This window comes from Bombyx mori, chromosome 25 (assembly GCF_030269925.1).
Source record: "Bombyx mori chromosome 25, ASM3026992v2".
In the NCBI taxonomy this organism is placed as follows: domain Eukaryota; kingdom Metazoa; phylum Arthropoda; class Insecta; order Lepidoptera; family Bombycidae; genus Bombyx; species Bombyx mori.
Genome location: NC_085131.1, coordinates 11,412,648 through 11,428,405, shown reverse-complemented (window position 1 = coordinate 11,428,405; position 15,758 = coordinate 11,412,648). Strand labels below are relative to the sequence as shown.

The window sequence follows — 15,758 nt, the reverse complement described above, 5'->3', positions numbered from 1 at the left end:
CCGGCCGCTGGCTTAAGGCATTCTTTGCTAGTCAAACAAGTAGTAAGCACATAGGTGCATGGTTTGCTAAATTAGTGGATTTGTTGCTGCTGTTTGTTGTTGTAGTCCTAGGGTACCTCGCTGATACATAAGGCCCTCACAAGTTGTCACCACTTGACCCTTATAGTATAGTTCTTCTCTGTTTATTAATTTAGCAGACACAAATTGTATATAAAATTTATATATTAATACGTGAAGCAAAAACTTTGTACCTCTTTTTACAAAAATTGCGCGGACGCTGGAGTATGAAATTTTCCACACTAATAGAGAATATAAAGAAGGAGTACAGAATGCTAATATTTTTATACAATTATACATTAATAATACATTAAATCAATAAAATAAAAATTAACCAACACTACCATGTATTTGACACATACGCATGCTTATTGTCAAACTTTTCTTATTGCTTATAGTCTGGTCAAATTGAGAATAGATTAAATATTGTTTGTCTTTATTACTATTTGTCTAAAGTGTAGTCTTGGCGAAATCCGTGATTATTGAAGTATAATAGTCTTGAAAATTAGATTCATGATAGTGTGTAAATATATATTCAATGAAATATTGTCGAATTTCGACTACCGGGGGACCGCTAGTATAAACAAATCTACAGAATAAGACACACGTCAAGCCTTCTAATGTGAATTGTGTACATTCCAGATGGAGATAATGGGACAGAGCGTGTTCGAATTCAGTCACCCCTGCGACCACGATGAGATCCGAGAGGCTCTACGTACAAACGGCGGTGCCCGTCGCGATCTCCTGCTGCGTCTCAAGTGCACACTCACCAGCAAGGGAAGGAATGTGCACCTCAAATCGGCTTCGTATAAAGTAAGCAAAGCTGACAAATACATATATACATATACAAGCTTACTGGTGGTAGGACGTCACGAGTCCGCACGGGTAGGTACCACCACCCCGCCTATTTCTACCGTGAAGCAGTAATGCGTTTCGGTTTGAAGTGTGGGGCAGCCGTTGTAACTATACTAAGACCTTAGAACTTATATTTCAAGGTGGTTGGCGCATTTACGTCGTAGATATCTATGGGCTCCAGTAACCACTTAACACCAGGTGGGCTGTGAGCTCGTCCACCCATCTAAGCCCTCTATCATCCAAGGATAAAACAGCTTTTTTATTCCTACCTAAGCTGATGGTCTATCAGTGTAACCTTAACTAGTAGGTGAGCTCACGGGGCTCAAACCTGACGACGTTGCTAACATCCAAGCAGGAGCCGTGCTTCGCAGAATCTACCACCGGATCGGAAACGCGAGCCACGTTATGGTCTTGACGCTCATAAATCGACGACATTTGAATAGACGTCTAACCAATTGCATTGATCATAATTGCTAAAAAAGGATTGAACGCTCGTTTGATTGAGACATAAATAAATAAAAAATAACAGGGATGGAAGTTAGTCCAAAACGCCAAACTAGAAAGATCAAGTTTTGCTCTTTAACTAACAGTAATCTTGACAAGGATGTGATTCAATATCTACCTTACTTTACTACTATCTGTACTACTACTGTATCTACCCCTTATCTTACTTACCTTACTTTAATATCTACCTTATCTATACTACAATACGGGATACAAATCGCTTTCTTCAAATAATAAACGATCCTAAGTCTTTTGCAATCAATTCGCTTCTGCAGGCGAACAAGAAGGAGGTCGTCTTACATAATTATCGTACCTTTAGAATTGAAGTAGCTTAATCCAAAATTCATATTGTTTGGTAAACGTCAAAGAATAATTGAAGAATTGTTATTTTTTAGTTTTTCAATTATAATACGTGTATAGTATAATACGTGTGTAATATAAGCGCGTGATTTAAAAGAGACGGAAAGAGTACGTTTGTCCCTTTCTCGACTAAAAGAGACAGTTTAATTTTAATGAATTGTCATTCGAAGTATAAACACTAATTTTCTTGAAACTTTTTGGTTAACCCACTTCAATTTTAAAGGTGCAAAACGGTTTGTCATTGCTTTATTTCCTTTTGAGAACACATTTGCTATATCAGCCAAGGATATAGTATGGGACCCGATTCGTAGGTACCTACTTCAATTTGTTCCTTACGTATATGTCGGTATTTTGCTACACAAGTTAACGTGAAAATTTACGGTTATAGATTGTTTGTGCGCTGGAATGAGCTAAGTGTAGTAGCACTCAATATCAGACAAGTAAAGTGGGATTATTTTATATTAGTGGACGTTTACGCTAAAATAAACGATTAGACTCTACAAAAAAATCACAATTGTTAAGTTACTAAATTATTTATTTTTTCTTCTTCTAAAACAATTGATTTCTTTCAATAAGATTTTGCTTCATTATTGTCTGCTAATAATGGGGTGAAACTACATTACCATACAATTACATTAAAATTTTGAAAAAAAATAGTATTTATTATTTAAAATTTAAAACTTTCAATCATGAATATTCTATCTAAAGAAAATGGTAAAAAAATGCAGCAGACGTACTTTGAAAATGTCGGATTTTCATGCAATCGTTCCTCCCTATTTTGATCCCCGTAGGGGTGAATTTTTTAAAAATCCTTCCGCAATTGGCGTTTACAGCATAAAAGGCTGTCAATCAACTGCCAAAATTTCAATTTGCTGTTTAGAATCTGCTTTAACTTATCAGTCAAAATAAGTAATGATATATGCATAGATTTATGACCTATTTATATAATGTATTTAATAAGCGAAGCAAAAACTTTGTACCCCTTCTTACGAAAATTGCACAGACGGAGGAGTATGAAATTTCCCACACTTGTAGAGAATATAGAAGGGGTGTGCAGAATGCTAAAACATATTTCTTTAAATGCTTAAAAAATACATTAAATCAATAAAAAAATTACAGACACTAACATGTATTTGACGCACACACGCATTTATACTCTTTTGTTTATTGTTAAAATCTGTGGTCAAATTGAGAATAGATTAACATTGTTTGCTTTCAATATTATTTGTCTATAGTCTTCGGCCTTGGGGAAATTTGTGATTATAGAGCATTGATTAGAAATGTGACAATAGAAGCATAATATGTTCAAACTTATAATTTCAATTAATTATGATTGAATTTCGACCACTGGGTGACCACTAGTCTTATTAAAAACATAGCAAATTCTCTCAGCACTTCAGGCTAAATAGCATAAATGAATTACTGAATTACAAATGTACTTAAATTGTCGACTTCCATCATTAATTGATTGAATGTCATAGTCGTATAATGATTTAGTTCTTGAAATGACCTCAATTAGCCAATCAATTAATGTTTTCGTTTGTGACGATTTTGTTTTAAGCAGAAAGTATAGTTTTTTTTGTCAAAACCGAGATGATTTTACGTAACGTATTTACCGGCTGCTTTTGCTTTTTGGTAATGGCGTCTTTGGTGAATAAGCAGCACCATTCTCTGAGCACCAGCGCAATGTTACCGCCAACCTGAATTTACTGGTGGTAGAGAGATTCGTAGGAAAACCGTGATAACCGACATAGCCCAAAGGATTGCGATGTTGAAGTGGCAGTGGGAGGGCATATGCTCGTAGTACGGATGGCTATTGAAGCCGGAAAGTTCTTGAGTGGCGACCGCGTATCGGAAGACGCAACGTGTGTCCCACACGAAGTACCGACAACCTATTGAGGTTCGGGGGTTTCTCGCCCGATCTTCTCAGCGGGTCGTGATTCCGATCCGGTAGTAGATTCATCCGCGAAGCAGTTGCTCTCGAGTTGTTAGGTCTCCTTCGGAGGCGCTCGAGCATCCCACCCCTCTTGGCTGAGCCCCTGTTCGTCCACCTGTCCTGGTGAAACTGGAAAGGCCTCCGGGCACCAGTAGACCTTCAATCATAAAAAAAAGATTCCCGGGGATCGATATTTGTGGCAATGCTTGGGGAAGGCCTATGTCCAGCAGTGGTCGTCTGTGGACTGATAAAATAGAGTAGGGTGTATTATGAGCCTGCACGCGCAGGTACCAACATCCTGCTTATGTTTGCCACTAAGCAGTGATGGGCCTCGGTATGAAGAGTAGAAAATCAGCTGTACAATACTTCATACATCGACTGCAACTTCATGTCTCGAATCCTCGACGCAGCGGAATTCACTAATTATATTTTTTTTTGTTTTTGATTTTTATTACACAATGCTATTTTTTCACCGTAAAAGTCAATCGTGAACATTTGTTAAGTACGTATTTCATGGAAAATTTTTGTACCTACTTTCGGTATTCGAACGCCGACACAGTCGCATCGCTTGTGCACAGGGCCCCATGTCCCTTAGGCCGCGAGGATTAAATTAAACCGGTACTTGACTAAATTAGTTGCATCGCTCATTCCCGATCCTGCGGACAGAATGGAAAGTAGTCAACGTCGCCCAAAACACGTCAACTCGGATCCTCCCGATCCACTAACGATGCTTTTAGGCACCTCGAGCACCGGTCATCGTTCTCGTCGAACCCGTCGCTTCCGACGAAGGGCTCGACCAGTAAATTAACCCACAGACACAGGCCACTGAGTTTCTCGCCGGATCTTCTCAGTGGTTCGCGTTTCCGATCCGGTGGTAGATTCTGCGAAGCACGACTCTTGCTAGGGTTCGTGTTAGCAACGTCGTCAGGTTTCAGCCCCGTGAGCTCACCTACTAGTTAAGGTCACGCTGAAATAGCCTCCTAAGGCTATAAGCTTAGGTAGGGAACAAAAATAGCATCGCGCGTTTTATGTGTTTTTCTCAGATGTAAATTACATGAATAAAACACGTGGTGTTGTTATAAGAGTAATACATATTATTATTCCAAGGCGATTGTCATTTTGCTTTTATAGGCGGCAATTTCCACATTCAGGGCTTGGTTAGTTCATCGACCCATTTACGTTATTAAAATAAAAATTGGCACCATCTGTACATAAATTAAGTACGTTCATAATGGTTACACAATTGTGAAAGTCACAGTGCTAACTAAGAAATCCTTGCAAGTTTTTCCTCGTTGGAACTCGGCGGCATTGCTAATAAGTACATGTTATGTAAAATTGATTTTTTATTATATTTAAAACAAAAATAATTAGAAAAAAATACTCATATTTTTAATTTAAGTTTTTAGATCTGTTTTAGAGATGTATCAATATGTAAAACAATAGTATATATGCTTATTGTTTTTCTCTCATTTTTAATACTTCGCAATATTAATAATCCATACTAATCTTTTACGTATATAATGTGAAAGTGTGTTTTTGACATTGGCTACCTTTTATCGCGAATATCACTCCCACCGGACACTATACTGACGCTTCTTGACCACGCAGGCGAAGCCGCAGGTCTAATCTCAGCCATATAATAAGATATTTTAGTGCAAACCCTTAGACCTGGAAACGAGAGTGCTTCCCGGTAGATTGATTAGGTTAGGTTTTTGCGAATTCTAAATATGATTAAAATTAGTTTTATGATTTAATCATGGTCACGACGACTATGATGTTACATGCCACGAAGACTGCAAAGTAGTCGAAACATCAGAAATGATTTAGTGACAGTAAAAAACCTGAGATTAAAGTAAAAGTCGCGCTTTTTTTGTTCAAAACAAGTAACACTTTTTTCTTTGTTGTTCCACTTGCTGCCAGTAGCTTCGAGGGGCTATTCTGGGCTTCACCCGGAGTGTTAAACATGCTCAAAGAACTCAGCCTGCTAACATCTGCCCAGCGAGAGCTAGCCTTTTTCGTGACCTGAATACTAACTAAAGCTCTACCTACGCAGGTAATCCACATTACTGGCCACATGTTGGCGTCGACTGAAGACAACGAACGTAACAATAACGAAACCAAAGCCGACGAAGAGAAGAAAGGGAAGGCTGGTTGTCTTGTAGCAGTCGGTCGTCCCATCCCACATCCATCCAACATCGAGATACCGCTCGACAGCAAAACGTTCCTGTCCAAACACAGCTTGGACATGAAGTTCACTTATGTCGATGAGTCGTAAGTACATTTTTTAACAATTTACAATTAAAAATACAAAAAAATAATTTAATATGCAATTTCGAAAAGGGCACATCTCTGAAAATGTAAAGTGTTCAGGAATTAAAAAAAAACTGATTATTTTCTAAAGCAGTGTAAAATTTAAAATATTAGCTTTTGAGATATATTTTAGTGTTAATTAACCATTGAAAATTACTGGAATTATAATAAAATGGGTGTAGCTAAGCTTCAAAACTTCATGCATATGAAAAAACGTATTTGACAAAATATGTCATAAAATTGTAAATAATGTAATAAAAAAAAACGTTTTCCTGTACATTCCTATTAGAAATTATCATTTGTCATAAAACAGCATATACATCTTGTAAAATGTAAAAGCAAAAGTTTGTTCAGTAAATTAGGAGATGGCGCTGTCGTCAATTATTCAGTCGTATCGCTCGACAAAATTGAAAGGTACAGAAATAACGGTAAAGTACGTACCTAAATCCTTTGATATCGAAATCGGTCGGTTTATATCAACAAAAATATCACCTTCAAATGTATGTTGTAGGTTAAACATGATGTGATTTCGCGGTTTTGTACACAGTTTGCTGATAATCGCATGAAAGTTCGATTTGTTGTGCTTATAGTGCAGTGTTATGTGCAGTGTTTCATACAAATAAGAGTGCGAGTGTTCGTTTCTTGAATGTGCTAAAATTTTTACGGAAATGGCGGGATTTTTAAACAGCATTCCAGTAAGTTATCCCGAAAACATACTTTACAGATTGTTGTTCTACTTAATATTTTATTTTCATTGACAGGATAGAATTCGAGGTGGTTTCATTGAATATGTTCTAGGTCATTCAAGGTTATTATGCTACCGGTAAGCAAAACCTATGGATGCTTGGGTCACATTGGGAGTGACCTTTGGAATGTTTAGATGTTCTGTAGTAAATCAATTTATTTAACAAACATCTTAATTAATTTCTGGGAAAATAGTAAATTTAGACGTTCAAACAGTTAACTACAATTTTCAAGCCATCAATATATATAAGATTTTTCTAGATCATTGAGAAAATATATTTATAAGTGATGATAAGCTCGCACCTTATTTATGGATTTAACTAGTCGAACAAGACTGAACTCAACACTACATTTGAATTTTTAATCACATCTGCATAGTCTAATTCATATAGGGAAAATAATCCTACATAGTTCGTGAGCAGGTGACCCTTTTTATTTGATATTTTTGTATTTATTATTTGATGTACATAAATTATGATTGATTTCATTTTAGTCTTAATTAGTTGCAATTTAAAACCGATGTAAACTTTGAAGGATACCCATTATAAAAACTAACCCAAAACAGAATAAAAATATAAATCTGAATTTATTCTCATGTTTTAATTAGTTCAGGTTTGAAAATGTACATTTTGGTTAATAATAAACCCATTATAAATATATATTGTGCTTTGCGTACATTAAGACAGAGACAGATTAAGGATATTTTGTTACAGTTTGTTGAACACACTTGGCTTCGGTTCAGAAGAGCTGGTCGGACGTTCGCTGTACGATTATCATCACGCAGCCGACAGCGCTTCCATGATACAACAGTTTAAATCACGTGAGTACCTGCAGTAAATGTGTTTTATATTAATAATTTATATGCATTATAATCAGAACAGTTCTGTATTTGAAGTTTATAAAACAGCGCCATCTGTGAGTCATTAGCATGCTTAACGAATCAAAAGTGACATTAACGCCATCTATGAAAGTCACTATTGTTTAAAAAAGGGTAGTTTTTAGTTAAGTCACTAGATGGCTGTGTTTTCAATTTCAAATATTTGGCTGAAATTGTTGTTTTCCTCAAACTGACAAACAGTTCGATATTTTATTAACCTGTTTCCTCCTATCTGAGTGATTTAATTTTGTTAATAACAGAGTCATACGTTATTTATAAGGAAAATCATTAATTGAATTTTCTGCATCTATTGGCCGTAAGATAGATAGGTTTCTGCCGAGGTCACATGTGGCGAAAACATACGACATAAATAAAATACGTACTTATATCCAAGTAATCACTAAATCCATCCATGAATGAAAACTATGCACCTTGATCTATTAACGAGGTCAGTAAACAATTGACCAATAAGGAGACGACTTTTTATTTAATGTTTTTGTTTCTTGTTGACGACTGTTTTTTATCTATGTTGCTCTTTTAGGCTCAGGCTAATCTTTTAAGTTTACCAACGAAGGAATTCAAGATTTAAAAAGTTTTATTTAAATTTTTTATTGTAATAACCAGCGACTTCTTGTATTGTTTATTAGTATTAAGTATTTATTTTATTTATAAGGAGGACTAACGTTATTACCGCCACGCATCTTGAGACATGTTGTCGAACTCTAAATCATGTCAATAGCAAAGAGTCCTCAAGAGTCCAATGGTCGCATACTTCGATACTTAATACCGAAACAGTCTTTAAATATTTTCTTCGATTTTAGCAAGTCATAAACGTAATTAAACCTACATTTACGGCTTAATGTCATTATATTATTATTATTATACCCAACGTATCGAATACCTTACAGTTCAGACTGAAAAAAAAATTGAAATCTAAATTTTGTTTTTTTTTTGTAAAAAAATAGACTGTTCTGTGCTAATTTATAACAGTTTGGTACCCAATAAGCTAAATAAAATAAAAAAGGGACAACGCACTTTGCCCAGTAAAATTAAAACCGCTAACCCTCAAATGATTAAACATTTCTGTATCTGGATATGAGAATTTTTGAAGTAACAGTGTTAAATGACGACCCGCGAAAAGCCAAGATAATTATACCTACACCTAAATAATTTCGGTTACTATTAAAAAAAAAAAACGTAGTGCGATAACGACGTAAGTAATTAATTCATGAACGCCGAATTACATTCTAATAAATCTTTTGCCAGCCTGGGAATTCGTTAATAGCCTTCTCCGTATTCAGCGTTTCTTGCTGATTGCAGTCGTCGAAGGACGTGCGAGATACGCTGGGAAATGTTTTTAGTAAACTGGTTTGGTTAATTCCCAAATTTTCGTACAATCCTTTTGTAGTAGTGTTTTTTTTGACTCCAGTGACCCAGACTTTTAAATCACTTTGATTTCTATTTTTTATTGCGTAGAACCTATTGTTAAGAGGATACCGGAGCACATATACATCACAACATTAATGCCGTTGCTCAAAGTGGGTAGATAAATACTTGTGGTGAATTGACTCAATGGCATAGTAGGATAGCTTTCGGCAGGCAGCAGTTTGGATCTGCCCCTGGCATTGCTGAAGTCAATGGGCGACGGTACCCTCACCATCAGGTGGGCCGTATGCACGTCTACCTACAAGGACAATAAAAAAAAAGTAGTTACGGAAATTACAATTTTTGCGAGTATAATTTGTTATTGCGCGATGTTATTCCTTCATTGTAGAAGTCATTCGTGAATATGTGTCAAGTATTTTATAAGGAAAATTACTATAGGCCTGCGGGTTTTTAGACCCGGTATGATCGCATCGCTCGCATAGCCCACTGAGTTTCTCGCCGAATCTTCTCAGTGGGTCGCGATTCCAATCTAGAACTAGTGTCTATCTAGTAGTTCTCTTGCTAGAACTAGTGCTAGCAAATACTCTCAGGTGGAGCCCGTGAGCTCACCCACCCGTCCGGGCGTAGCGGAAATAGCCTCTTAGGGTACTAGCGAAGAAGTAGAGGAAAAAAAATCGCTCGCATACGAGTATACCAGCCCTCATTTCCTTTATTCAACGATGAATTCGATTTACGGCTCCGGATTAGATTCGCGGTGGGACTCGGTATTGTTGTGTGAAAGATGTGGTATCCGGTGTCTAGGTTATTGTCTTATATGTGTTTGCGTATAACACTGAGAAGTCTAGTTTGATATCGTCTAACTTAATTTTTTTTTGTATTATGATCCTACATAGTTTAAAACAAAGTCACTTTCTCTGTCCTTATATCTGTCTGTCCCTATGTATGCTTAAATCTTTAAAACTACGCAACGGATTTGGATGCGGTTTTTTTTAATAGATAGAGTGATTGAAGAGGGAGGTTTATATGTATAATAACATCCATTAAATAGTGGAGAAATCAATAATAAATTAGTTTCCGAAGCGAAGCGAGGGCGGGTCGCTAGTTAATATTATAATCTAGTTGTAATAACTTTTTTTTTGTACTATGATCATTAATATTATAATCAAGTTGTAATTTTACTATTTGTGGCAATGACTTGTTTGTCAAACGTAAAAGTTTAGTTTTGAATTTCTTCTTCGACTTGAGTTTTATAGACAGTACTTTTTTGATTTTGACATTTAACGAAAAAAGATGAATTGTCTCTGATAAAACGCTAACCTTATATACAAACAATGAAAAACAACGGTAGACTCGAGTTGTTTGTTCGTAACTGTTATTGGCCTTTGTGGCACGTCCAGACTCGTGTGCTGGAACTTAAATCAAGGAGCGACCTGAATACATTAGGCTCTTGAAAAATGCAACAAATTGTCTCTTAAATTAAATTTGAAACGAACAATGTATGAAGCCATTGTACTGATAATGTAATATGTCTTTTTCCTTAGCATTACCCACTGTGTTCTAAGATATTGTGTTTGTCACATATAATGCGATTCCATAGTTAGCTTTTGCCTATAAAGGAGGGTCTGAAAAAACCCATTACCTGTATGTAATGACTGCAATACCTAGCCTCGCTGAGGTATATGTTTAAGCATGACCAAGGTGGTAGGTCCTCTTGTGAGTCCGCGCGGGTAGGTACCACCACCCCGCCTATTTCTGCCGTGAAGCAGTCATGCGTTTCGGTTTGAAGGGTGGGGCAGCCTTTGTAGCTATACTGACACCTTAGAACTTATATCTCAAGGTGGGTGGCGCATTGACGTTGTAGATGTATATGGGCTCCACCCATTTAAGCAAAAAAAAAACCTATATTTCGGTAGTAATAGTATTTTTGCTCCACTAAGTCAGCTATGTACAGCTACCGTAACAACTTCTAATGTTTTCGAGATGTCGAACGATATCTATCAGTTAAGTTTACGATACGCTCTCAAGGATTTTATTAGCTCGGAGCGAGACAAGGTCTTAACTTCTTAAGACCCGTATCCCGAAAACGTCTTGAATCTTGTCTGTGATCGGGTTACGTAACAACGAAATTGACCTTGTATTAGTACAGTCAGCTCGTTTATATGAATTGCCTTTGAGTTATATATATGTACATAAGTACATGTACAGCAGTGATTCTCAACCACTGTTCCGCGGCACTTTTGTGTGCCGCCAAATTTGGCGAATATATAATAATGTTAATATTATTAAATTATATCATTTTAAAAGAAAAATATTTTAAACATGAATATATATTTAAATCCACAAAAAAAAATTATAGTATATTTTAGTTTATTTCGTATATTAAAATTTGTTGATAAACTATTTATGCAGTGTGTTGTAGTAAGTAAATAATGTTTATCTTTTTTTTTGTGTGCCGCCAAATTTTGAAATCGTTAAATATGTGCCGCAACAAAAAAAAAGGTTGAGAATCACTGATGTACAGACTTATATTGTCCCGTTTTTATTACATTACACAAGTTCTTCAGACTAAAACGTATTAAATACTCTACTTATGACGGCCGTCTGGTGTAGTGGTAAGCGACATGGTCACTACACAAAATGGTAGCGGGTTCGAATCCTGCCAAGGGAAGTTATTTTATGAAAAATATAAAATGTCTTTTCCAGGGTTATAGATGTATATTAAATATTTATGAATGTGTATAATAAAAATCTGACATTTATTTCCGTTATCTGGTACCTGTAACACAAGTTCTTTACGAACTTACCACGGGACCAGTTAACGTGGCGTGATTGTTAGTAAATATTTATTATTTATTATATTATTATTATTATACTTATAATCTAGAGCAGGAATTCGGTATAGCGTGGCTCATCAAAACGATCATATATTTCGATTTTAGACGTAGAGATTTTTGTCTAATGTTATTAAAGAACTTTTTCATATAATGTTTAGTTTGGAAATGTTGGAAGTCAGGATTTATTGCTTTGGTTGGGCAGACTTTCTCACGGCGTACGAATAGAAATCGTAAATTCTCTCATCAGTCTTGATATTGTATAATATATTGTTTATCGGTTAGGTAGTTGGACGAACTCTTACATGTGGTTACCGGAGCCAATAAACATCAACAATGTAAATGTAGCCATCCTGGGGATATGAGTTTTATATCAGTTGTAAAGTTCAACGTCTGCCCCATCAATCCATCCTTCAAACCGAAACACGTTGCTGCTTCGTGCTAGAAATAGGCAGGGTGGTGGTACTTTCCCCTTGCACGATCACAAGACATCTTATCGTCATTAATTGCCCAATTAATGATGTGTGAATACGTATTTTATTATTAATATCTGCTTGGAGGTTTCCAAATATCTTATCTTCTTCGTCGTTTTATACTTTAGGCCATGACGACTTCAGAATGTAACGGTTGCGCAAACCTTTTAATGGAAATACGTGGCTACTTCGGAACAGAAATAGGGAGAAGTATGGTACCCTTCCGTGCCAAGCTCACAATAGCCCCTATCTCTAATGTACTAATGTATATATCTTTATATTAATACGAGAAGCAAAAACTTTGAACCCTTTTTTACGAAAATTGCGCGAACAGAGGAGAATGAAATTTCCGACACTTATCTATAAAGAGAATATAGAGAAATAGTGCAGAATGTTAATTTTTTTTTTAAATATGCGTAAAAAATAAATGAAATCAATAAATAAAAACATTACACACACTAGACTATCATGTATTTCGCATGCGTACTATTTGTTTATTGTCTTGAAAACTTTTGTTATTTTTTAAGTTACTTATCTGTGGCCAAATTGAGAATAGATTAAATATTGTTTGTCTTTATTAATGTTTGTATAAAGTGTAGCCTTGGTGAAAACTGTGCTTATAGAAGTACAATAAATAATAGTCTTTAACAATAGAATCATAATATACAAACTTATAATTTCAATATATTAATACGTGAAGCAAAAACTTTGTACCCCTTTTTACGAAAATTGCGCGGACAGAGGAATATGAAATTTCCCACACTTTAGAAAATATAGAGAAGTGCAGAATGCTAATATTTTTTTTAAATTACGCTTTATAAATACAGTAAATCAATAAAGAAACCATTACACACACTATTTGACGCACGCACTCATATACCTACTCTTTGTTTATTGTCAAGCTTTTGTTATTGCTTAAAGTCTGTAGTCAAATTGAGAATAGAACAATATTGTTTATTTTTAATATAACGAGTATTTGTCTATAGTGTATTCTTGGCGAAATCTGTGACTATAGAAATACAATAGTCTTTGTCAATAGAACCATAATAATGTTCAAACTTATAATTTCATTTAGGAATAGTCTAATTTCGACTACCAGGGACCGGGTGTAATTTGAGATAAATGCAAAGTCTAGTTTTGTTTGTGAAGGAGGGCGAAGAGATAGAGTCGTTTAGTGTTATTATTGTGGTCGTATCAAAGCGTCTCATTTAAAAACCAAATTAACTGATACGCTCTGACGAATACTGCGAATCTGTCGATGAAGGTGCCTGATTGACACGACTTAAACACTGATAACAAATATATTATAATATGTACATATTATTAAAAACTCTAATTTTGAACTAGTCAGGTTGATTTTCGCACGTAAACACGTCCATCGCAGTCAATCCGATTTCTTAGCGAATGTAAATATATTTTTTTTGTTATTTTAAGTTTTCGAAGCCACTCTTCCGCTTTCATCGTTCAACCTGCGAAGGTCGTTCTCACACGTGCAAGTTTAGTTTATGAGTTGCGTAATTAGCACGTAACGTCAAAATCACATTTTTGTTTGGAACGCAAGGTCGGATGTTTCATTACGAAAGACTCAATAATTTTCTTCAAACGTTGAACACTAGAGAAAGTACATGACTATAAGCAATGTGACCTGTGACCCTGTGCCAATAAGTAGGGTCCACGGACACAGTTAAGTGGTTACCGGAGCCCATAGACATCTAAAGCGTAAATGCCGCCACCCAGTTTGAGATATAAGTTCTAAAGTCTCAGTATAGTTACAACGGCTGCCCCGCCCTTCAAACCGAAACGCATTACTGCTTCACGACAGAAATTGACAGGGTGGTGGTACCTACCCGTGCGAACTCACAAGAGGTCCTACCGCCAGTAAGCCAGTAAGTCTCGACGATATTAGCTCTGTAATCATGATGAACGCTTAAAATTCTAAGTAAAAGTCTTTACATACAATACGATTATTGACGATTATCGACTCTCCGACTTCGATTTATGTATTCGAATTTTGAAACTGGTTTGTTCAATAGTACGTCATTAATAAAATTCCACAACAATGAACTGAAGCAACTTCAGCGGTGTAGTTAGATCTTCACGATTTATCGTAGAGTGTGTGTTGGCGTTAGTTTTAGTGTATTTGGTCGTGCTTTGTTGACGCGCTATTTTTTATTTTGAGTTCAAACCTCGTTATCGACACTTTCTCGAAGTTTCTAGCACCACACAATCGATACACGATAGTTGCAGGATGAGTGGTTTGTGTGCGAGTGACAATTGTCTGTGTTTCCACAGTGGTTCAACTAGCTTGTCAATGTAAAAACAATTCGATTAATCGGGTCATCGGTAAAACGCACAAAAACCAAGATCGTTTCGCTCCGACTGCTACTCGCGCTACTGTTGCTGTTAGTAACGATACAAATGTTGGTGGGTTGATGTAGGACAAGCCAAACTAGAAACTGACGCATAATTTTAATAGTATCTAAACTGTTTGTGGATTCAACGGTCAGTGGGTCTATCAAGGCCGATAAATCGTTATCGTGTCGTTGATTATAAAACACTCTCAAGCAAATGATCTGATGATGCAGCGATCGTCGAAAGAACGCGCTGAAGGCAGACGGTTTCAAATCGATTATTCTAGAATCCTTTTACGGAAGGCTTTGTTAAGTGAGTTTGTATCAGAACCCCTTTGTCTCCAATAGCATTTGGTATTTTCTATATCCCCCACAATGCCAATAGGCGGTTTCGTTTGATGGGTATTCTTGCCGTCGTTTCAATATAATTACCACTTCCAGCTCGTGTTCCAAGGGAAAACAAAATTGGTGATGGTAACATTAATGAACACTAATCAAAATCGTTAAAATTATTATTGCGTAATAAATCTCAATAATACGTTACGTAAACAGCTGAATCGTGTTTTGATTCATATAATAATTGCGTCTTCATTTATATAATTATTTTGATTGCATTTCTTTTTCATTGTTAAGGACTAAAATAACAATATTCATTTTTACTCATAGAATCAGTGCTATTTGAAAAGGAAAATTGTAATCACGTGAAAGAAAATAATTAATCTCATAATTGAATTTTAATGAATTATAATTTGCGTTCTAAATATTCCTTTACGCTTGTTAAAATATCAACAACAACAACATACATACAGATCTTATCGGAAAATTAGATTAGTACAAGTGTTGATGTAAACAAGTTTATGATCTCGTCGTGTTTACTCGCGTCCAAAAACAATTTTACTTCGCTTCCACGTTTCACATTTGAAATGTTCAACTGAAACGGCCTTCGGATTATTTCATCGAATCAATTGTTTCCGCGACAACTTCGGCCCGAATGTGCCCAAATGGCCCGCAGGTCGCGGACCGTGTTCATTCATGTCAACGGCCATTTGACTTGGTAACAGATTACAATCATTG

The 15,758-nt window shown here is 35.9% G+C and overlaps 1 protein-coding gene across 5 annotated transcripts in view; it reads left to right on the top strand.

Annotated features, from left to right (window-relative positions):
- Positions 1-15,758, top strand: part of LOC101739525 (hypoxia-inducible factor 1-alpha) — a 121,441-nt gene that overhangs the window by 49,749 nt on the left and 55,934 nt on the right. For all 5 annotated transcript variants that reach the window (XM_062676166.1, XM_038020254.2, XM_038020252.1 and 2 more), the window contains exons 4-6: positions 700-870; positions 5,766-5,983; positions 7,480-7,586. In XM_062676166.1, the coding sequence (XP_062532150.1) occupies positions 700-870; positions 5,766-5,983; positions 7,480-7,586 (496 nt within the window). The remainder of the gene's footprint in view (positions 1-699; positions 871-5,765; positions 5,984-7,479; positions 7,587-15,758) is intronic.